This window comes from Lagopus leucura, unplaced genomic scaffold, assembly GCF_019238085.1.
Source record: "Lagopus leucura isolate 7727_CA_CO unplaced genomic scaffold, USGS_WTPT01 Super-Scaffold_100019, whole genome shotgun sequence".
Taxonomy (NCBI): Eukaryota; Metazoa; Chordata; class Aves; order Galliformes; family Phasianidae; genus Lagopus; species Lagopus leucura.
In genome coordinates this window covers 12,348,787-12,372,213 of record NW_024962273.1, presented here as the reverse complement: position 1 = coordinate 12,372,213, position 23,427 = coordinate 12,348,787, and the positions used below count along the sequence as shown (strand labels likewise).

Genomic DNA, 23,427 nt, shown 5'->3' with positions numbered 1-23,427 from the left:
TAATAATAATAATAATAATAATAATAATAATAATAATAATAATAATAGTCATTAACATCATCTCTAGCTATTTTTTGGTGAATTACTGATTACATTTTCTTTCACACGTTGCAACATCATCAATTACTACTTTTTCCCAAAGGTAACCTAATGTAAAGATGGAGAGCTCAAAACACCAGATGCACTTAAGTCTCCCCGAAAATACGTGCTTTCAGATTGTGAGATTTATTCTGTATAATTTTAATCTACATCTCTTCTATACTTCCTAAGTTCCTTCAAGTTTAACTTCCTTTAAGTTGCTTTAAAACCCTCCATTAACAAAAACTATCTGTATAATCTGATGCTTAGATCTTTCTTCCCATCATTAAACACACAACGGATGCCATGAGTCTTCTCATGGTCAGACACGCAGTAGGCCCTATGGTTTACTCATCTTATATTGCTGGGCTTTGATTTCATGCTGTACTTTTCATTTAAGACTGGTGTAGCAGCCAGGATTGCAGGAAGAACTTTTTCTCTTATCCAGTGAACAAAACAAAAACTATCACCCTACAAATTATATTCCACAAGCTCAAGTCAGCTTTGCAACTTATATGTATCTCCAAGTCTGCACGAACATCTCCCAGGTGAAAAGGACTGAGATCCTCTGCTGTGATACCCTGAGAAATTCACGATTTCCATTCTCCTCCTAATATCTTCCCGTTCGGTCAAGAACATTTCACATACTGACCTAACAACTGTAATGTTTAGCAACGAGAACATGGAAAAAGGTGGTCTGAAGAGAGCAGAAAAAAAAAGAATCAATTTGAGTGCTATATGATGTCAGTGGAACGGAAAAGTAAGCAGTTGTCTTCTAAATAAAACAAGAGAAAAATAATCGTGCCTCTTTTCGCAAACATCCTTTACATTCTCAGCGCATAATAAAAGTAGAACAGAACTTTGTGGATTAATGACTTTCTGGAGTTAATGATCTTTGTGTTAAGCTTTAACAGCACTCCCTGCTGGTCATGAATCTCTTGGAAATGTTCTGCTCCTCTGGTAAATAAGTCCATCTGAGCACTGCCTATTTCATGAGTTTTGCCAGCCTCCATGACTGCAGAAGTTAGACCATCTAACTGGAGACCCTCTCCTGATTAATGCAAGTTCTCAAGGGATATATTTGAGTTTCAGATAACAATCCTATTACAAGAGTCATATAATGGTAGCATTATGCCTTTTCTTAGCAAAATGAATGCTTATACACGTATCTGTTTGCTATTTTATCTACTGGAATCTTGCACAGAATCACAGAACGGTTGAAACTGGGAGACATCTGGAGGTCATCTAGTCCAAACCCTGCTGAAGCAAGTGCACCACAGATTGCAGCCTTGGGCTGTATCCAGGCAGCTTCTGAGGATCTCCACAGAGAGAGACTTCACCTCAGTCTGTTTCACTGCTGCTACCCACAGAGTGTTTCCCACTTTTCAGGAGGAACTTCCTGTGTTTCAGGCTCTGCTCACTGCTTTTTGTCCTCTAGGCACAAATGAAAAGAGACTGGCTCTGTCCTCTTTGCACCTTTGCTTCAGGTATTTATTTCCAGGAGATAAAGATCTCCTCCTAACAAAAGTGAATGTCTATTTTCTTTCCAGCTGATTATCTGAAGCTTTTGGTCTGCGGTTTTATGCCAGATACCAGCAAGTTCAAATTAAGTCTCTATATATGCAGAGCACAGGTCAATTATTGACTGCGTGCTCAGCACTTTCTGCTCAGTGTAATCCAATTACAGTTCCCTTGTTTTTCCCTTCTGGGTTTCCAGAACATCACTTGACCCTTCAGTAAAGTAAAATTATCTTTGTAAGTACAAATATGTCCACAAATTGAGGTAATGAGACAGACTTCCACTTCCCTCCTCTTGGAAAGCAGATAAAAAAAATCTGCCAAAGTCTTTGGCTAAATAGCTCCTTTCAAAGAAGTCTTACGCACTTAGAGATCTACAGTGTCATGTACTGAAAGAAAGCAAAACTAAAGACAATAAGCAAAAAAGGCTTTAGGTGCCCAGTGCAGCTATTGTCTTAATAACTTTTTGTGGCCGGAATTGAACTGAAAACTAATCAGCATTTCCGTTTTCCGTGAAGTGTGCTTACAACAAGGAATCATCCAAGGGATCTGAGGTGTTTCTACCGCAGAACTTTCTCTAGTTATGTAAAGAAACTGGAAGATCTACCACTCAACCCTCCCTACTGCTTGTGCCGTAGAGAACATCCCATTTACAGTTGATCAGGGACAATTTCTTTTATATTCCCAATCAAACTCTCACTACTCCCTTCCCCCCCAGTAAGTAACATAAGATTTAGGACAGTTATTGATTGGAAAGATCATTACAAGATATGTAGTTGGATCTGCCATATGAAAGACAATTCAATGGCTGTTAACCTAGAGTTTGACAAGGAACAATACTTAGTCTCCTCACAGAGTTGCTTGAACCTCCACAGCAAAGCTGTCTTCCCAACCTGACTTACTTTTCTGTTCCTGGTCTCTTAAAAATAACTATACCTTAACCTTGGCATCATTTTCCATTTCACAGTCACATAAATTGTACAGGTTGTTCAATGGATGTTGAAACTCTTTAAGCCAGAAGGTGTTCTCAGAGGATAAAAACTATTGCACTGGCAATAATTTACTCTAGTTGGGCTTTCTAGAGCAGTTATGCTCTGTAATATGCACATCACAAATAAAAAAACACGAAGTGCTAACGCCCCAAGAATCAGAAAAGACTTGACAATCAGCACTAAAACCTATTTTTTCCTAATTTAGCTTTGCCCTGTTAAACCTCGGAGTGTACAGCAGGAACAGAATCAAAAGATTATTTGCCTCAAAGAATGAATTAGTTCCTTTGCCTGCCTCTTTATCTCTGAATGACAAAGTCTTCAATTTTATTTGAGAAAAGTTGTTGGAGATGCAGCTCAACACCTTTGCAAGGCAAAAGCAAGGAGAATTTACACACTTTCAACAGAAAGGACAGCTGCCGACTTCGAGAAAGTAAATTAGTAGTTTATTAAAAAGAAAAAAAATCGGTAGCTTCTCAGTTACTTTTTTTTTTTTTTAAGAGTGTTAATTAATGCTACATCTATTATAGCTTTTGGTTCATTTTCCTATTTACTTTAAGCATGGGTTGATTTCAAGAGCTTTTAGGAGAGGTCACTAAAGTTGATCTAGGCCCTGCTTCTATATGCTGCATATCTCAGACCTCACTGAATAACTTCACAAGATGTTTTCATTTTTACTTTTGCCTGTAATGTGCTTTTTTCTTGCCTTTAATCTTTCCTACGCAATTTCAGAGACTTGCTTTCCAAAATAGAGAACAGAGCTTGCTCAAATGCCAGTAGGTCCTGGGTAGAAGAATGGAGATAGAAAAAAAGGACTCAAACCGCTTAGATTCTTAGGAGGTCAGATAATAAATTCAGATAAATTTTCAATCACTCTAGGATAGTTTGAGATTCTATCTTTTTTCTTTGATGATAACTATCTGCTTCATCTCTAGGTTTGGAGTCAGAGAAATCCAGACGCGCTGAGGTTGGAGAATGCATAGGGAAGCATTTTCTAGACAAACGTACTTCATTATATTCATGTTGCGTTTGATTACTTGCAGGGGGAAGGAAGAATGCAGAAGGGAGAGACACAGTTTCCATCCTAACATACCCCCCTCCTCACTGCCAGCAATTGCTATCTTTAGGTATCAAGCTGAGTGCATTATAATACTAAGTTATTGGTAATTTACTGAAATCATGAAAATTAGCCAAAATGCACAGTGAAAATTCAACCTGAGAAAGACAGCAAAAAAATTCTTGGCACTAGCTTCCCGTGATGTGAATAACTTCCGTGGACTGACACATTGAAAAGGCTAATTAGAGCTGTTTAGCCATTTTCTGTAGCTTGGTAATGGGCACTATTATTTGAAAGTTCTACAGCACTGTTATTGCAATTACTGCAGCACTGTTTATCTTTTGGATGGGGGATCAATGCAGCAGTTACAGCAAGCAAGCAGGCTCTGCTCCCCTAAAATAGGCCCAATACCCATCAGAGATGATCTCCAAGTGGTGATCAGCTGTGTTTGCATAACACAGTGCCCTTCTATAATGTTGGTACTCCTGAGAACTATTTATAAATGGACCGGACTTTCAAATTACTTTGACAACCGTGGAGGGTACAGCACTTCTGCAGCAATTCTGCTGCACCACACCTCTGTCCACAGTCACAGTATCATAGAATCATAGAATTACTCAGGTTGGATGGGACCTCAAGGATCATCAAGTCCAACTGCAGCCTAACCATAGTACCCTAACTCTAACAATTCTCTGCTAAATCATATCTCCGAGCACCACATTCAAACCGCTCTTAAACATATCCAGGGACAGTGATTCAACCACCTCCCTTGGGAGCCTATTCCAGTGTTTAACCATCCTTTATGTAAAGAAGTGTTTCCTAATGTCCAACCTAAACTTACCTTGGCGCAACTTGAGGCCATTTCCCCTCATCTTGTCACCTGTCACCAGTGAGAAGAGACCAGCCCCGCTCACACTGTAAGCACCTTTCAGGTACTGGAAGAGAGTAATAGATCTTCCCTCAGCTGCCTCTTCCCCAGACTAAACAGCCCCACCTCCCTCAGCCTCTCCCCATAGGGCTGATTTTCCAGGCCCTTCACTAGCCTCATTGCCCTTCTCTGGACCTGCTCCAGCACCTCCATGTCCCTTCTGTACTGAGGTGCCCAAAACTGAACATGATGCTTGAGGTGAGGCCTCACCAGTGCAGAGTACAGGGGCAGGATGACTTCCCTAGTCCTGCTCACCACACCATTCCTGATACAAGCCAGGATGCCATTAGCCTTCTTAGCCACCAGGACACACTGCTGACTCATGTTCAGCCAACTGTCCATCAGTACACCAAGGTCCCTTTCCATCAGGCAGCTTTCCAGCCACACCTCCCCAAGCCTGTAGGGTTGCCTGGGGTTATTGTGACCAAAATGCAGAACCCGACACTTGGACCTATTGAAACCCATGCCGTTAACATTGGCCCATTGATCCAGTCTGTCCAGGTACCTCTACAGTGCCTTTCTCTCCTCTGGCAGATCAACACTTCCTCCCAGCTTGGTGTCATCTGCAAACTTACTGAGGGTGCACTCAATTCCCTCATCAAGATCATCTATGAAGATGTTAAACAGAAGAGACTCCAGTACTGAGCCTTGGGGGACACCGCTCGTGACCGGCCGCCAACTAGATCCAACTCTATTGACCACAACTCTTTGGGCCTGGCCATCCAGCCAGTTCTTCACCCAGCGGAGTGTACACCCATTCAGACCATGGTCAGCAAGCTTCTCCATGAGAATGTTATGGGGGACAGTGTCAAAGGCCTTACTTAAGTCCAGGTAGACCCCACATTGACAGCCTGACCCTCATCCACTAAGTGGGCCACCTTGTCATAGAATGGAATCAGGTTTGTCAGAAAGGATCTACCATTCATAAACCCATGCTGACTGGGCCTGATCCCCTTGTTGACCTTTAATTGGTCCATGATGGTTCCCGAGATTATTATATATAGTATAATCAAATTATTCAGACGCTTCTCAAGTGTGAAAGATCTCAAAGCATGTGAGCTCGTGGCACTACTCATAAGAGAGCGCAGTTTTATAAAGTATGAATATATTTCTTCCCTCTAATTAATTAAACCAGATTCCTCACTATTTGATTCTAATCTTTTGATTAATCAGTGTTAAAAATACAGGTGTTCAAGGGCATGCATCCTCTGAAAAAAATGCTAGAAAAAGTCCTCTTCAAAATGGCTGTAAGTTAATAATATGTATGCATATGTATACAACATACATTCATTTATACATACACATAATTTAAAAATCCATGGATATAATAGATAGAACTGGGGAAGAGAAGACAACGCTATGTTATTGAGCACATTTTCAAAGGAGCACGCGTGATTTAGAAGACCAAAAACTAACTAATGACACAAAGAATCTCTACTGAGCCATCTTTAAAAACATCAACTTTTGAAAACTTGCCCATAAGATTTCATGGTACGAATTCTTCAGATGAGACAAGGACAATACTGTGATGTAGATACATTTCTGGATGGGGATTGCTTCTATAAATATTAGTTTCCAGGTGCTACAGAGCATCTAATTTTAGAGAAAGAGGTCATCTATATAGACCCAGAATGGCCGTTTGTAAACGGACACATGATGGTACCCAACATCAGTTGTACCTTTGCCTCCTTCTGAGTACCTGTTCTCTACAACACCAAGACACTGGAAGGGCCTTCTGCCTGCCTGACAGTGTGCCTCATACATAAAACATTGACCAAGAATGAGGATATTTTATTTCCATTCCTAAATCTGAAACTGACCTAACGGATAACTTTAAGTGAATCATTTTACAACCGTAATTCTGGTGTCTCAATCAATATGTACTGCAAGTTCTAATGATATGATCTCCTTTACAGACTGACACTGGAAACTGCCTTGGGGTTAAATGTGATTATTTATTAATTTTACTGAAGCCAATTGATTTTACAGGGAATATTTCACACCTGACTATACAAGCCGTCTACACAAGTTCATTTTCACACAAGCCCCTTTCGATACTGTCCAAACATAACCAACCCTCGCAGTTAATTTTACTTCTTTTATGTTAATAATTTAACATGAGAAGCTTAAAATACCAGGAATGTTTTTCTTATTGTTATTTTTATTAACTACTAATTTACGGTTCTTTTATGGATAATAGAAAAGGGAACTAACAGGATGTCTCAGTAGCAGCTTAAAAAATACTTTAAAATGTTAGCTTGTGAAGCATTAAAATATATACATAGACATATAGTTTCTCAACAAGTAGAAAGAGTCTTAGGATTATGGCAAAGAACACTACTACTCGTATTTTGAATAAGAATGTCTATTTCACCAGGAGAGTAACATTTACGTAACTATCAGTTATCCAATACAGGCCCATCTAAGTCCGGCTATACACCGCCAGGCTCAGCAAATACCTTGAAAATGAGCCAACAAGAGAGAAGGAATTGCACTCACTTTTAATGCTACAAAGGACATTATTATTCATAGTCTAGTAACTTTATGGCAAGCATAAACCTCTTGGAGGAAGGAAGAGTAACATATCTTAACATCATTTTCATTGGAATAATTTCAATTCCAACACGACTGAAAAATAAGAGCATATGAGATTTTTTTTTTAAATGACTAAATTAATGACAAAACGCAGAGAATATACATGACTAAAATGACTGTCTTGACAGAAAGCCACAGAGCAACTCTGAAAGAGACTTTCACGACATAATCAAGGCCACCTAGTTATCCTAATAATTCTTTGAGCACAGTGCTATATTTCACAGTTCAGGATTTTGGAACCTAACTGCTCACCAACCCTTTGAACTAATGTTATCTTCATTTTACAATGATTAGAGAGAGGTACAGAGATGAGAAAGGCACTGCTGTCTAAATTGATTCCTGATTCCGAGTGTGCTGAGTGCTGCTCCACCTAATTTAAGGGAGTGCTGAGAATCTGAATCTCTTTCTGAACCAAAGAGGAGATCTGCAAGTGGTGCAGCTGCCAAAATGCAAGACTTACTGTAAAATCTATGATCTTCCTGAGCTATTAAGAGAAATCTCAGTGTTCTGATCCCAGCTCCTTTCCCAACCACCGTCAGGGAGTTCCAAACTCCAGAACAGAGACCTCACAACTGCAGTTTGCAGTTGGTAGTATTTCATCAATAAACTGCAATTGGCTCATAGTTCTAAGGCTATTTTACGCTACGTTACAGTGATCTGAATATTGCTTTTAGTAATAGTAATATTGCAGTGATCGGATATTACTTTTTCATTCACTTTAAGGCTATTTTTGATTGCCTGATTGGAATAAAAAGACCTGAATGTAACTGAGAAGTAGATACCAGGGTTTCACCTCAGCAGGGACTAACCCCTCCAACCATGAATCTACACACTGGGATATTCATATATCTAAGAATCATGAACATTAATGCTTGCCAGTAAGAGCAAAGTGGGAGACGGGTCCAGGACATTTGGATACTCATTCCATGCCTGCTCAAATACTGTTACATAACCAGGTAAGCTACAGCAAAGTCCATATAGAGAATAAAAGGTGTTTTTTTTTTTCCCCCCCTTTGCACTTTAAGCTGATGGTACTTGAGACCCCAGCTGTTATGGAATTTGTGAAGTTTCATTGTGGACTGGGTCATTCAGTCAAATGTGCATATTCAAGCATATAGCATAAACTTTCCATTTCTGCCACAGGTTGGTGACTCATCAACAAGCTGTTGTTGCTCCAGTGACTGATATCTCTTGAACAATTCAAACATTGTCTTTTGAGTAGGATAATATGTGGCTAGATTGAGTTTCCTGAATGCACTGTGAGAACTTGGGAGCCAGATTCATACTGAGAATACGTAAGGTCTATGCCCTAAAATCTTCACATCTTTTCAGAAAGTCCCCATACCGTGTACCTTTTAATAACTAATGACATTACACCTGGTGTTCTTGACTGTGAACCTAGAAGATCTAGACATTCTCTGGCTTTAATATTCATAGATACTGGCCATATTCCATTGAAATAATGCAATAAAGAGAAATAAACAAGGAAAGAAAGAATGCAAAAGATAAAACGATAACACATTTCTGCACCAAGTGTTGATGTACAGTCATGGAATTTCTCATTCCCTTATCTTGGAGATCTAATGGATGTCATTGTGGAATAAATGGCAGGGAATTGCCATTGTACAGTCTTGCCAAATGGGAGTCAAAGCACATTTTAAGCCCCAACAACGTGATTATTCAAAGACCAATTAGGTAAGTGTAGCATTGAATGCCAAATAAAACGACATAAACAAGACTGATGGCTATTTGCGTGAGCTGAATACCACAACGCTGATAAAGTTGCAGATAGCATTCTCCCCAAAAAAACATGGTTCACACAGGTCTCACTATGGTAGCAAATCAAGAGTACTTACCATTCTTGGAAAGAATCACAGCCAAATATTCATGAAAGTAGGTGTTGACGTACAGCAGAAGGCTTGGAGCATGTGCCGTAAGAAAGCTAAATGCAATATTTTCCTTGGACATGATGGCATCCGCATAAATGGCAGAACTTGAAGTGCTTGCGTTTTTTGTGACAGGATAAGGTTCTTGGAAAATATAGGTAATAGAAGTGCCAGCTTCAAATAAAGCAGAAACCTCTGAAAGAATATATAAACCAAAGGAACAGTTTCAGCTACTGCATTTTCAGACATTTCAGACAGGTATGCACACAAACTGGCCGCCTCAGAAAGAGAACACTGCGAAATGCTTTTGACCTGGCTGATATAACATTCCTTGATTTGGATGAGCAGAAAGCCCTTCCTCACAGACTGTATGTTTGACACAGAGAAAGGGAATATATACAGGCAAGCATATATATTCAACTATTATAGTGCTTGAATCATTGCAACATTGCACTACAAACAGTCCAAAGAGTTTGTTAGTCAAATAAATTGTTAGTTTTACCATCCTCTGACTGTTAATTTGTTAGGCAATATTCTCTATCTTCCCCCCACAGAAAAGACAACAACATAATTGTCCTTTCTGGTCTTCTTTTTAAGCAAAATAATCATTAAAGCAACACATTAATTCAAAGAAAGTCACTGAGGGAGAGCAGCAGCTCCAAGAGAAACAAGAGAAACAAGAGAAACAAGAGAAACATTAGATGCTCAGAACACAAGAACTCATATTGTGTTTTCATGATGCACAACGTAATTCGGCCACAAAACACATGCAAGTTACAACAGCTGTTTTCCAGTAAAGCAGATCTACCCTCTACAGCAGCATCTCCTAACAGGATACTACACGGTTATTTGCAATGCCTCTCGTGACACTGGTGTCAAATCTTCAGCTCATGGAAGTGGGCACAGTTCCATGGACTTCAGTATAACTAAGCCAATTTACACTAGCAGATGATGTGATCCACTTAGTCAACCTGTCACACTTGTAAGATGAGGGACAGTCATGGAAATTAAAATACTAGCATTGCAATTTGCTGCTATTAAGCAAAGGGATTTTGGTGGTTTCTTCTTTTCTCCAAGAGCATGCTATCAAAATTGGATGCTCTTTATTTGCCCCACTCCTTTTTCAGGTGTTGGCAATGTCTTTTAAAAGCCAGCAAACAGGTTCAGTGTGGAGAAGATCCTCAGAAAGCGAACCGTACAAATCAGTTTCTTTCCTGAACTGGATTTATTTTTGATAATTCTTCTCGTGGCCAAGTTTAGATGGATTGAGACAGGGATCACGACAAATGTAAAAAGACTCCCCCTTTTTGTCACACCATTGCTTAAATCTCTGTAAAGATCTCATTTTCTTAAGGTGGACAAAATCAGATGAAGTTTAAAATCAAGCAAATGAAACATTCAGACACAGGCAGAGAACTGTCAGTGAAACTTTCAGCTCTGTCTGTAAATGTCTGGACCATGTTATATGCAACTGAATAGAGGAATCATAGTGTGATACTGTTGATAATTTAAATAACAGTAAAACTAGCATTATTGTAATTTCTGAGTACTGAAGTCATCAAGTGGAGGAATTCAAGTCCACTTAACGCAAACACTTAATGCTCAAGGGAAAGCTCATATTAGAACATCCCCTCGTAGTACAGTGGACAACAAGCTGATGATATTGTGTTACAGACATTCAGAAACCACTAAAGACTTCAAATCAAAGCTCTTTGCCTACCTTCTTTGCAGAAGGGCCCTTCGTAGGCTGAGCCGGTGCAATCACAAGAATACCCATTGTACTTCTCCACGCATTTTCCTCCATTATGGCATAGATTACCATAACTACTGCAGTGCCCCGGACATCCAGGTTTAACACCAGGAGTCATTTTAGCTCTTTCTTCAAGGTCAAGTTTCTGTCCATTTAAGTGAAGAGATCGAATGCATCCCAAAAAGCCCTTTTGTCTGGAAGCTGTTCCTCCTGAAACAGAGAAGAAAAAAATCAAATGCATTCATTGAACAGTCCACAAAATAATCAAAGCCCTGAAGATACAAATACAGAGGTACAAACAGGAATCCATAGAACTTTAAAATATTACCTATTATGTATCAATGCACATTGTAGCAAAAGATGGATGTATAGACAGCCCAGGAAACTAAGAATCTCTTCCTTTAAGAAAGGACTAAAGCTGTGTTTGAGGTTCCAGTTGCCATTCTTTTCTGCCTTATCTACCATCCTGTTAGGTATTTAAAATGCAAATTCATTTGGTAAAACCCTTCTTTATCATATGCCTGCATATCATCTAATACATGAGGAATCCCAAACTATTTTTTTTTATTTCTTGCCAGAGTACAAATAACACCCTAATTCCAACAGCAGATGAGTTACACATGCTGATGAGTCCAGATAGCACAGATGAATTGTGTTCAATACCAGGTTTGCTGGATGAAGGGAAATGACTTTAGAGACAGAATTTATGCATGACTGATCAACCCGATGTTGCACGTGAATGTTTGTTGTAGGCAAGAAATGTGACTTTGGGTTACAGTTGCAATTTATTACAACCGTGAAACACAACTGCATCTCCTAATGAAGAATAAAGATGTATGGATTCCAGCAAGAGCACGGTCTAGTCTCGACAGGCTACGTTCTTATCAACTCACTGCAATTGCTAACAGTGAAAACAGTTTTGCCTTAAGAGATGGTCTCTCACAGAGATTATAATTACTGATGATAGACTGTGAAAATATCAACATCTTTAATATTGTAGGCTTTGTTTGGTGGTTGCCAATGCTTTACTTCTGAATTCACTGCAATTTTGATTGCCACTACGAAATCAAACTCTGGTCAAAGAGTTAATAGCACTTGTAGTTCTGAAATGCTAGTTTTTTTGGTGATGCACCAGTAAATAAGTAAAGAATATGAAAAGTTATCTTTCCAAATTTTTCTTCTATAGAAGTTTGTTCTATATCAAAATGCATGAGATCTTTTGATGAGTCCTTACAGAAGAGCATCTGTTCTCTCATAAATTGTTTAATTAAAGCCAGACTTCTGAGAACGATGAGAATGAAATAGCAGTCTGAAAAGCAATCTCACCAAAACCCTATTGTTCTGCCATATTATTCTGACATATTTTTCTATCTGTTACGCTAATAGCTGAAATACTGGATCTGAATTAGAATAACTAAATTCTAGATGTGTGAATGTGTGAGAGACTTACTTTACACTAAGTTTATGGTACCCTTCACGGTGAAACAAATATGTTCACAATCTCCTTTTGCCGATTACTCTCTCCAGACAAACAAATGTTAGCTCACTTATATTCAGGCCCCCTGAAGATAACAACTGGGCCTTCTGCATTTGCTGCATTGTGCACACCTGACCCTTATTGTTGGAGACTTTGTTTCAAAACCAAACACATCACACAAAATTTTTAGTAATGCCCTTGTAAAAAGGAAGGATTTTAGCCTTTCCGTTCAGATCGAGTCTTGTGCCAAACTGGCCTACCGCTGCACATAGTTTGGTCAAGCTGACATATAGCCTGTAAATTTGTTTGGGATTTGCTCTCTGTATGGTGATTTTTAAAATTTAACTGAAGAAATATAACCAGGTGCAAGGATATCCAACCTGTTGCTGTGGATTAGCAGTATGAAGCAGTTAAATTCCAAATAATCTCTGAAAAAAAGTGAGAAATGGGTTTCCAGCTCCTTTAGATTGCTTTAACATTTCAACTTGTTTGATTTTAAGTAATCCTCAACATACTGCAATGAAAATTCATTTCTCCTTTCGCTATGCACGCACACAGAATTCTATCTCAGAAGTCTTTCACATACTCAAAGTGTGCCAGTGCTAGCCTTAAGCAGACTGTTTTTATTCTAAATTATTTTAACGAGAGCAGCCATAGAAAAAAAGCTTTCTAGATAAATACACAAGTGCCTTGAGAATTAACTGCACAATAAATAAGTTAATTGTACATATTTTGTTGAATCTACTCTTAATGACTATGCATAACTGTTTTCCTTTAACTGAGAGAAATTGTATTTTAATATACTCAAACTGTACATAATATAGTCCGACTTTTATAGGAAGTGATGGAATAAAAAAAACAATTGTGAATTTGAACCTAGTCATATTGTGTTGCTAAGGGTGAAAGGGAGTTAAAAGAGAGAGATTAGATTTGTACTGTTCTATTTCGAGTCCAGGTAAGTCCAGAAAGGAAGAGCCCATTTTCTGTGGTTTATTTTGAATAACATGTGAAAGAAATCATTGTTGCAGTGGAATTACAGTAATGTCAGGCACTGATGATTTCTTGCACACAGCATGTGGCATGCTGACATGCTCAGCTGGAGCAAATGCTTAGGTTCTGCTCCCCTAAGGGGGAACACATCCCCAAGACAGATATGCAGGGAAGATGGCAAAATGCAAAATAGTCAAGAACACTGATGTAAGTCCATATCTGAGTAATGAACAGTGTCAGGACAGACCTAGATGGAGAACAGATGGTATGAAAAGAAGTGATTCTAGCATTTCTGCAAAACAGAGTAGTATGAGCGTATGAATCTGAAACAGCTCTATCAATTCCTTTCATACAGTACTAATCTATGTGAGAGGCCTTGGGTAAACAAAAATCACGTGAGTGCATCTTTCCAGGCAGTGTAAAATTGGTGTGAACTTCTCAACCTGCAGTGTTGTATAAGCTCTAAAATAGAAATATCTGTGGCTGCATTAGCATGCAAATAACGAGTTATGGCTACTTTGTGGAACTCAAGGCCTTTAGGTGAGCGAGGAAAGTTTCTAGCAGGCAGCACTGTGAATCTAAGATATGCGACGTCAGTTCTATATCAATAAGATATGAGTAACATTCAGAGCTACACCATCAAATTGCAGATTAGGAATATTAAACACAACAATGGTTATACAGAAGTACACAAGAGCAAGCTGAAAATTGACTTGTAGCCTAGCAGTGTCCCAGGCAGGCAGAAGTTGAAGAACAAGCACAACTCAAAATTAGCATAGACACAAATCAGTGAAATTCCTAGATTCAGCCTGTAGTCTCTAGGGATCTGAATTTCTCTGCTAGAGCAATCACAATGTAGCAACGCTGAACTCACTGTCTGAATACAGTTAGCATCCCTCTGAGACAACTGAAGCTCACATTTTTCAGTGTTCAGGACACATCTTTGCATTAACTCACAATCAGTATTTTCTCCATCCAGGACTGAACACTTATTGTGATTTGAATTTTTTTAATTTAGTTTCTTACTTACATACATGTGGTTTATTTTTATCTCTGAATCCAGTCTTTTTAAATTCCTTTTCCAAATTTAATGGAGAGAATATAATGTTCTCCCATAATTCACAAAAACTAGTAGCAAGGCAAATAAGAAACAGCATTACAATCTCCGTTCAGTAAGACTAAAATGTGATTTCAGCCCTTACTAGACATAAAAGAGCCTAACACATATAAAAGAGAAATCTTTTTATGTGCTTAGTTGTTGGAAAATCTTCAGCAAACCCTAAATCTCCCAAAGTTGGTCAATCTCAACATACACTTCCAAGGAAAGCCAGGCCTTCTTAACTCCAATCCTTAGGAAATATTTAAAGGCCAATTAACTTGCTCAGAACTTTAGTATCATTGAATCAGAAGTAAATGAAGCATACCTCCAAGGCTGCCTATAATTGACAGCTTTTTTTAAGATTTCCGGAGAAGGCTTCTATTCAACTTTCTTCACAATAAATTACAGAAAGTGTGAAAGTTGGCTTGCTCTTCAGGCCAACTTTAAAACAAAATAAAACCACCATGAACACAAAACGCAAGGAGCAAAATCATTCAGTTAGACATGATCTTAAAGGTGTTTGATTCTTGGGTTAAGATAAAAAATCTGAGCAAAATGAACTAAACAGCTTGGTCAGGAGACAGGTAGAAATGCTTGATGAGGAATTAGCTGATCCAGATTAGCAGAACTCATTTAAATTTTTTATTAGATGCCAGTTGCCCCCATAGTCAAATTTTACAAAAGTCCAAATTTATCTCACACATGAGATCTACTGTATATGACTTCCCCAAATGAATAGAGACAAAACTGACACACGTATACTGTACATACGCCGATGGCTCTCAAGTAATGTGAAAATGACCATAGTTTGAACGCTACAGTGAGTCTCCATTCAATCATCATCATAATGCTACATGATACTAATATAGTTCCTTCACTCAAAGGATCAATAAATCCTTCCAAAAGATAAATAAACTGAATTAATTCTTGACACTGAGCTTTATTTATGAGATTTATAAAATGTATGAATTGATTCTGAAGAAGAATCAAGAAAAAAAAGGAGGTTATATCTTAATGAGTAGCTAACTCTACTATGGAAACAAGGAGATTAAAGTATATTTGAAACATTTTTAAGATAGCAAAACAAGTCAGATTATTAATTAAGAATGTGCATATTGATTGTGGAAACTCCTTAATCACTCTCAGTATGCATAATGCTGCAAAAACAAATGTTGTTATGGGGACTTAAGAGGGGGAGAGAAGAATAATATTATGTGTTGCTGCTTCTGTCCTTTTAAATAGAATCAATGTTGTTTATGTATTTATTTTTCAGATCGGATAAAATTCTGTTGCTGTGGTTCAGGTATTAAATCAGTTGCTTTCTATTAGAGACTGGAATGAGACCTTCAGTAGAGACAAATGACTCCACATCTGTACACTGTTGGACTTCTGCCACCTTTCCCTGAAGGACCCGGGGACAATGTTAGAATGAAAAGACTGTTCAGGTTTCCATCTCTTCTGTTCACGCTTAGAAAAACTCAGATGGTTACAGACAGTTTTGACCTCCATTAAGGCTTTCTGTGGTAGATTTAAGGGCCAACATTTAACTCTTAAAAGCATCAGTTTTTACTGAACCTTTTGTTCAGAGTTCAGTAAAAGTGTGGATGGATAACAGCAATCAAATTACTGCGCAGTGAAAAGTTTTCATCCCTCAGCTGAGAATAACTATGACCGAGTTTATTGTAAAGTTTTTTTTTAATATTAAGTAAAATCAGGGAAAATAGGTTGGGATGGAAGTCACTGCTGGAAATCAACTAGTCCAACCTCTTCTTCAAAACCCAGCTACATTCACTGTTAGATCATGTTTGCTCAGGGCCTCTTCCAAGAAACTTTTGATTGTTTCTGAGAATGGAGATCCCACAGTCTCTCTGCTTCAGTGCTGCACTGCTCTCATTGTGAAGATCACTATTTTCCTTCCTTTGCTGCAGCCTGTGGGCTACATCTTTGTTCATTGGTCCAGTCTGTGGTCAGTCTTCACCTCTGCAAGGGCACACTTTAAAATTCACGTAATTACCAGGACCAAAAGGACCTTTTTTGGACAGTGGCTACCCATCCAATCAATCCCCAGCTTGTTTGGATGAATGACACTTTTGCTCCAGGTACAGGGCTTTGCATTTGTCTTTGCTGATAAAAGTTTCTGTTGGCACAATTCTCAAATTTTGGGGGTCCTTAACTACCCCAGATTTCCATGATGCAATTCAATTATTACACCACATTAAAGTCACTGTGAAGTTGGTTCAAGTAATCTGTTCATTTTGCAGAGAAGAAAGCTTATAGGCAGATACTGCTTTCCAGATGTGAGATAGGAAGCAGCTAGGTCACATTTTGATAATGACATATGATAATACCTTCACTTTTACTTCTTTACAAAGAAGTAGACTAAAATTTTGCAAAACTCTGTCCACACAATAAATACTCCTATGTCTTCTATTTGCAAATAGTACCTTGGTTAAATTTCTCTGGTGTTTCTAAGGTGTTTAGCTTTTCATCCTTACTGTTTCCAGACTTTGCCTCTCACTTGAAAGCAGAAACATTGCTCTGTGAGTCTAAATGGAAAATAAGTGAGTTCTTCAGCCAAGTTTTATCAGAGAACATTTGAACTAACTGCTATGAGGGAAAGCCATTGATGTAACTGCATATATATTTATTAACAAACTCTTTCCTTTTGTTCATAGCCCAGAAATGATTGCACGTGTAGGCTATAGTTAACTTAAATGCCTCAAAATCTTCTTAATTCAAAGGATGTGGATACGCAGGTAAATTTCATTAAAACTAATTGGTAGATTGACACTTAATATAGCATTTCAGTCAAATATGAGAATCTGTTTTAAGGAAAGAATCTGTAATTATCTGCACGGCTCTGAATAAGAAATGGGCTACAACCCACTCCCACCACAGTGCAAACTACTCAGAAAAGTAGTGTTTGGATATTTAAAAAGAAGACCCTTTGCAATCTCACAGTAACCTACTTGAATGCATGCCTTTTACGTTTCATCACAAAAGATGGATCACATTTCCTACAGTAAATTACACAATCAGTAATGTAGAAGAGGAAAGAGTGAATTCTTTGGCAAGTGCTAAGTGTAGGTAGTAGCTTGGGTTTGCTTTATGTAGTCTGTGCTGGAGGGAAAGAGGAGGCAGTAGAATTAGTTCACCACACCCGAGCTCAGCTACAAAATAGCAGCATTACCAAAGTATGAACATAGAAATATTGCATACACCTGCTGAAGCTCTTAAATGGCTCGTACCTACAAATAATTGGCTGTTGAGCTGCAACCGAAAGTGCCCCTCTGCAGGTGCCTCCAGGACCTTCTCAGGGAGGTTGTCCACCTGGAGACTGGTTTGCTTGAGGTTCCGCTCTGCTCGGACATAGTGCCACTGATTGTCATTCAGGGGTGTGGGAGACTGCACGGTTGCTTCTGTGGGGCCATTTCCAACATCTATGGAGAAGGTGATCTCTTTGGGGGCTGGAGTAGACAAACAGAGACAAAGAGAAAGTGACGGTCTGAATTAAATAGTGCTTTTGACTTCAAGAAATCCTACATAAATATAGGGTCCATTAGCTTTTATCGTTATTTACCTCCCACGTCTTACCCAGCAGCTTATATGTAAATGTGAATCTGCGGCCTCACTGTGTGATCTCTGTTGTAACAAAGCTTGGCTGCAGATATCCTTTTTTTTTTTTTTTTTTTTAAAAACAGAAAAATCATGCTGCACTACAAATTGTAATTTGTTCTCTTTTGGAAGTAAAAATGTCAAATTCTCTACTAAGGTCACAAAAAGTATTTGAACAAATAATGCTAATACGGTGGAAAGGATGAAGGAGGAGCTCTTTTTGACTAAATATTCAAAATACATGTACTTAACAAGAACAAAATGTGGTTCTATACGGTAAGAAGAGAACCTCAAGCATTTGTTTGCACAAATCAGCCTGACTCAAGGAGCAGGGATGTACAGATTAAAAAATCACTAATTGGTGTCCAGAGATAGCAAGGATCCTAGAAACACAGTGGTAACACGAAAAATAACAGTCATAAGAAGGAGTGTTATCTCACTCTGCTGCAAGCCACCTGAATGGGTGCCAGAACTCTTTAGCATTCTTGTTCTATTATTTTTCCCTCTTCCTATAATGCTGAAGACATCAGAAAGAATAAGAATAAGGTCCACAGACCGCACAACAATCACAAGGTTGAGGATCGAAAATTCATAAAAACCTGTTATTTCAAGCCCCACAAATTGGATAGGGCTGGTTTTGGAAGCCACTTCTTAGACACTTAAGTTAGGAAACACTCCATAGGGATAGACAAAGATCTATTCTGAGCCCCTGCATCTGCTAAAAAGGCCATTTCCTTTCAAAGCAGCTGGTCTGTGGAGCTTCCTTGATACGAGGCCTTTAGGCTGCAAATTCCATCTGGCAGCAAGAAACACAACATAAAACTACTAATGAGAAGTGTATGTTTAAGAGAAAAGTATTTCCCCAAACTTTAAAGTAAGTCATTTTTTGGGAAGCATGGGTTTAACACATGCACTAAAGCTTTCACTAAACAATCCTTTTAGTAACTCATAGTATTTGTCATATTTGATACCAAAATGCCTATTTTTCTTTCCGTATCCCTGCAAATAAAATGCAGTACACCAAAGTACATCCAAATAGGACTTAGATGCGCAGTTGGCATTAAATCATACCTCATTACCTTGTGATAACGCACCGTGACATTTATCATTGGTTTGATGAATCAAAGGGCCTTAGGGCCCTGTTATATTAAATTTTATGTTGGGGTTATTATAAGCATATTATAAAATGCATAGCACTCATTTTGTTTTTCCTAAGTTTGACAGAATTCGGAAAACAGAAGTAATATTTCATGTCAAAACCACAGTTCCCTTTTGCCACTAATAAAAAGTAATCAGAACTGGAATGAGGTAAATCTACTCACTAAATATATTCCTTACTCATCTCTTTTACACATTAAGCTGCAGTCATACTGCAGTCACTTAATAGATTTTGGAGCATTCAAGGCCCATTACGAATGACTGCTGTGAATGACTTACTCCATGCTAGCACCATGTCCTTCATACACTCACATAGTACTGTACCCTACAATCAAATTCATCTGAAACACTGAGGTTGCATTGCACTGCATATATCATTGACACAGAAATAAAAGTAACTATAAGAGTTATACGTATTAAATTTTTCATCTCTCAAATAAAATTACAGCCTACAGTGTATCTGCCAAGTGGTTCTTCCTCTAATGAGCTAAAATAGGGAAAAATCATGTAAATGTAATCACTTCTCTGTTTAGGAAAGACGTAGTGAATCACAAAGTGATATGAACTGACCAAGGTTATACAGGGAAACAATGACAGGAGGAAGTAAGTCTAGATCAATGAGTCTCTTTACATCTCATCCCCGCCAACCTCTTCCAACTGCCCCATGACAGAAGAAAAAATATCCCTCTCAGTTCTCTACTCCTGCCAAACTGGAAAACAAATTGTAATTTCTCCATCGTGAAACTTACATCTTATTTCAATTCGTATGAAGTCTTTCATCCCAAGGTTTTCCAAGAATACTCCAGAGAGAGACGTAGTTTTGAAGAAGAAGGAGATGTCTGCACTGACCTCAGCATGGAAGGTTGGGAAGTGCAGGTAGGAAGCCTCTGTGTTGAAGGAAGCAGCGTTCCAGAACTGCCCTGTAAACACAACCCCCTTTCTCTATAGTTAATTGGCACAGGACAGCAGCTGTGAGCTGCATGTGGAAAGATGTCTTTCATGAGATGTGTTTAAAAAATGAAATAAAAGAAAACACAAAAATGGGAACATTCTGTACCTATGGAAATTGAGAAGAGCTAGTACTCACTGTCTCCATAGCAACGCAAAGGACCGATTTTCCAAGCAGCCTCAGAATTTGATCTGTTTGTGTCAGTGATCACTATCTGAGTTACGGGCAAATGGTCTTTGAAAGCAAGGAGGCCGGTATCATTTGTCCTGGATTATAATAAACAAACAAAAAGAGACATTAAGCACAGACAGATGCCCAGCATTCCTCATAGAAGGCAATATTTGAAAGATGCTTACTTAAGGCATTTACAGATTTACCTAGACTTGTGACCAGCACCCATTGCTTAAGATACCTATGTGCACGATTGTGCTCTTTGCTCATACACAGTGCTGACCCTGTGAAGATGCTGCATTTTGACATGGTACAAACTCTAGCTGTGTTTTAGTGTGCAGAATGATGGTAAAGAAGAGGTAGAGTGCTGTTCTTCTTTGTGATGGACATTAATGTAAAACAGACCCTAGTGGGTTTCCTCAGAAGGATGAATTTGTTGTGATGTGATATAAGCTCAATATGCATTCCTGTTAAGTTAACCAGAGACAGATAATGGCACTTTTCTGGCGTTATGGTTTGTCCTAGCAGCGGGGGAACACGAGATACCAGCTGCAGCATACTGTTAGCATGGGCAGCCAGACTATGTCTGATCCAGCTTCAAGACAGCTAGCACATAATTGACTCAGCACACTATGAAGGTGGTTGAATTGGCAGAGTGAGTACACACCTGTGAAATTGTTGTTCAGCAACTGAAACAATAAAGGCTGATTTACTGTAACACCCAACAACAGCCTTTTGTTTGTATCAGCAGTGTTTATTGCTCAGCTGTAACCTACACATGGCTGTTAAAAAGGAAGAGGAATGAGAAGATCATTTTCTGTTTAGTCTGAAAGCCCTGGGGAAACCATCATCCTTAGAATGATGCATGACATTTCATGGCAGCCCTCTGGTCCCTGAAATGATTCAGTAGCTTTGGCTCTGTGTACAGATGAGCATTCATCCCACCCTTTTTCCTGAACTTCAACGAGTCCCTCAGGCACCCAAACCTGACCTTACCAGAGCTGAAATACCCTCTGGAGATATTTTTCTATCCATTGATCATGGAAAGACAAGTGCGATTACATCTCATCTCCACAGTGACGAGCTTTTCTTCTCTCATCTCTTTTGCTCAGGCATGAAGTCTGCTGTGAATCTGGGCACGTAGACCTGTCAGACCATTGAACCAGATCTCCGTATTTTTGGAGAAAAAGGAACCCCAGCTCTGCAGATCCAAACAACCTGTATGCAGGGTCTGCTCTCACCCACATGCTCACAGGTCTAAGACTACATGGTGCACATGGGCACAGCGAGAGTGACCAGATACAAGATAACAGTAATTCCAAATTTACAGCCTCTGTTTTTTTACACAATTAAGAAAGAAAGCCTCAGGAAATAGCTTTCCCTTCTTCAATGAAACCATTGCTGAGAAGTCTGATGCCACAAGCAGGTTCCCAGATTAGCTTTATGTGGCTCAGAATGCCACCATCCACAAACATACCCCTCCTTATGGTTCCAGCTGTGGGAAGAGATGGCATTTCAGCAAAGAAACAATCAAAATGAACAACACAGCTGTGCTGTGACACACAACCTCAGGTGTTTACTTTGCTAAGTACCCTATTCTGATTAACGTTACAAGAAATAGAAGGGGCATTTTCATCTCTTTGATAAAGGCTGTAAATATTTCATTTGTTTTTCATTGTTTCTAACTGCACGCAGCACAGTTAGTTGTCTTGTAATTCCAAGGAGTAAAGTAAAGGTACTTTCTCTAAACTTAACATTTTTTTTTTTGCTTCAGGTGGTGTCTGACATCCAGTTAATTACAAAGTGCAGAAAGATGAAACTCCCACTCTACTGAAAGCAGAGAGATACATTCAATAAAGAGTAACACTGAAAGGTACCATGTATGAATTAAAAATGCACGGTCTCTAAATCTCTCTACTAAGGTCTATCATAAACATTCCCATATAGCTTACTGCATCAACCTTTGAAAGTTAATGCAAATGCTCTCAGCAGATTGTGAAACAGTTGTAACAAAAGCTGATCTGCATTTCTTAGGAGGGTAATTAAATGAGGTTTTTGTGTGCATGGAAGGAAGAAGAGTAGGCAGAATGAATGAAAGAAAGGCAGAAAGAGGCACAGAAAGAGCACATAAAATATGCAGTATACACAGGAATAACTAAGCTGGCATTTACATTAAAAAATAAAAAGATTTTTCACCATACATTCATGGGGTGTTCCTGCAAATTCATTTCAATTCAAAAAATAATGTAAACTTTTGACTAGCAGTGATCTGTATTGCAGTAAAAATCACTGTCTTCCTGCAGCTACTGCTGAAGATTCCAAAAAAAAAAAAAAAAAAAGAAAATGGTGACATTTTAAAGGTATCTATTCCACATCTCTGAGAACTGCATTGCTTATTAGATATTCCGTTATATTGCATGAAGTTCTTTTATACCGAACTTTATGACTCAGAATTTTTGCTAGTTATATGCCAATGTTACTGCAACTCCAGCAGCACAGCTCAACTGTGAGAAAGAAAAATATTCTATAACTAATAAAAATCATAACTTCTATGGTAACATCTTGGAAACTCAATCAAGTTCCTCTGAAAGCTTGAAAAGCACATTTTATGTATTTTACTCTCTCAAACATGGAAAATAAGTCTTGTGGAAGAATACATATTCTCATATAAGCAGACATAACATTTATTATAACCTTTTGAGAATGCTTTAATAATGGAAACAAAATATCTACTATTATTATTATTATCATTATTTCATGGTGAGTTTTGGGCAAAATTCAACACCTAGCACATTTCAGCTAAAGAAGTCAAAAAAGATATTTGAAGACACTATGAATTGCCTTATGGGAGCTGCAGCTGGAGTGTCTTAATTCTCAGTCTTCTTTAAAGTGAACTTATTTCAAACTCAATTGCTTGTGAAGCACCATGATTCCTTTCTCCTTAAGTGGTGCATCATGGCAGCCTCTCAAACATAGCCTATCACGTCTGAGAGAGGAGCAAGAGAGCTTTGTGTACCTGTACAATAATTTCCTGTAGGCACAACAAATACTCCAGAGTTTAGACAAAACTTTTAGATTTTGGACTGAAGAGGGTGTGGGGATTCCCCTTAAATTACTTCAGGTTTCGAGGAAAAGGTGTTGTCATTAGGTTAGAAAGCATCTGAAGG

The 23,427-nt window shown here is 38.5% G+C and overlaps 1 protein-coding gene across 1 annotated transcript in view; it reads right to left on the bottom strand.

Moving 5' to 3' along the window:
* The window catches only part of CNTNAP5 (contactin associated protein family member 5), a 145,259-nt gene that overhangs the window by 16,839 nt on the left and 104,993 nt on the right, over positions 1 to 23,427 (bottom strand). The window contains exons 14-18 of the mRNA XM_042877979.1: positions 20,228 to 20,355; positions 19,890 to 20,060; positions 17,616 to 17,834; positions 10,772 to 11,011; positions 9,022 to 9,246 (exon numbers count right to left, since the gene is read on the bottom strand). Of these exons, the coding sequence (XP_042733913.1) occupies positions 9,022 to 9,246; positions 10,772 to 11,011; positions 17,616 to 17,834; positions 19,890 to 20,060; positions 20,228 to 20,355 (983 nt within the window). The remainder of the gene's footprint in view (positions 1 to 9,021; positions 9,247 to 10,771; positions 11,012 to 17,615; positions 17,835 to 19,889; positions 20,061 to 20,227; positions 20,356 to 23,427) is intronic.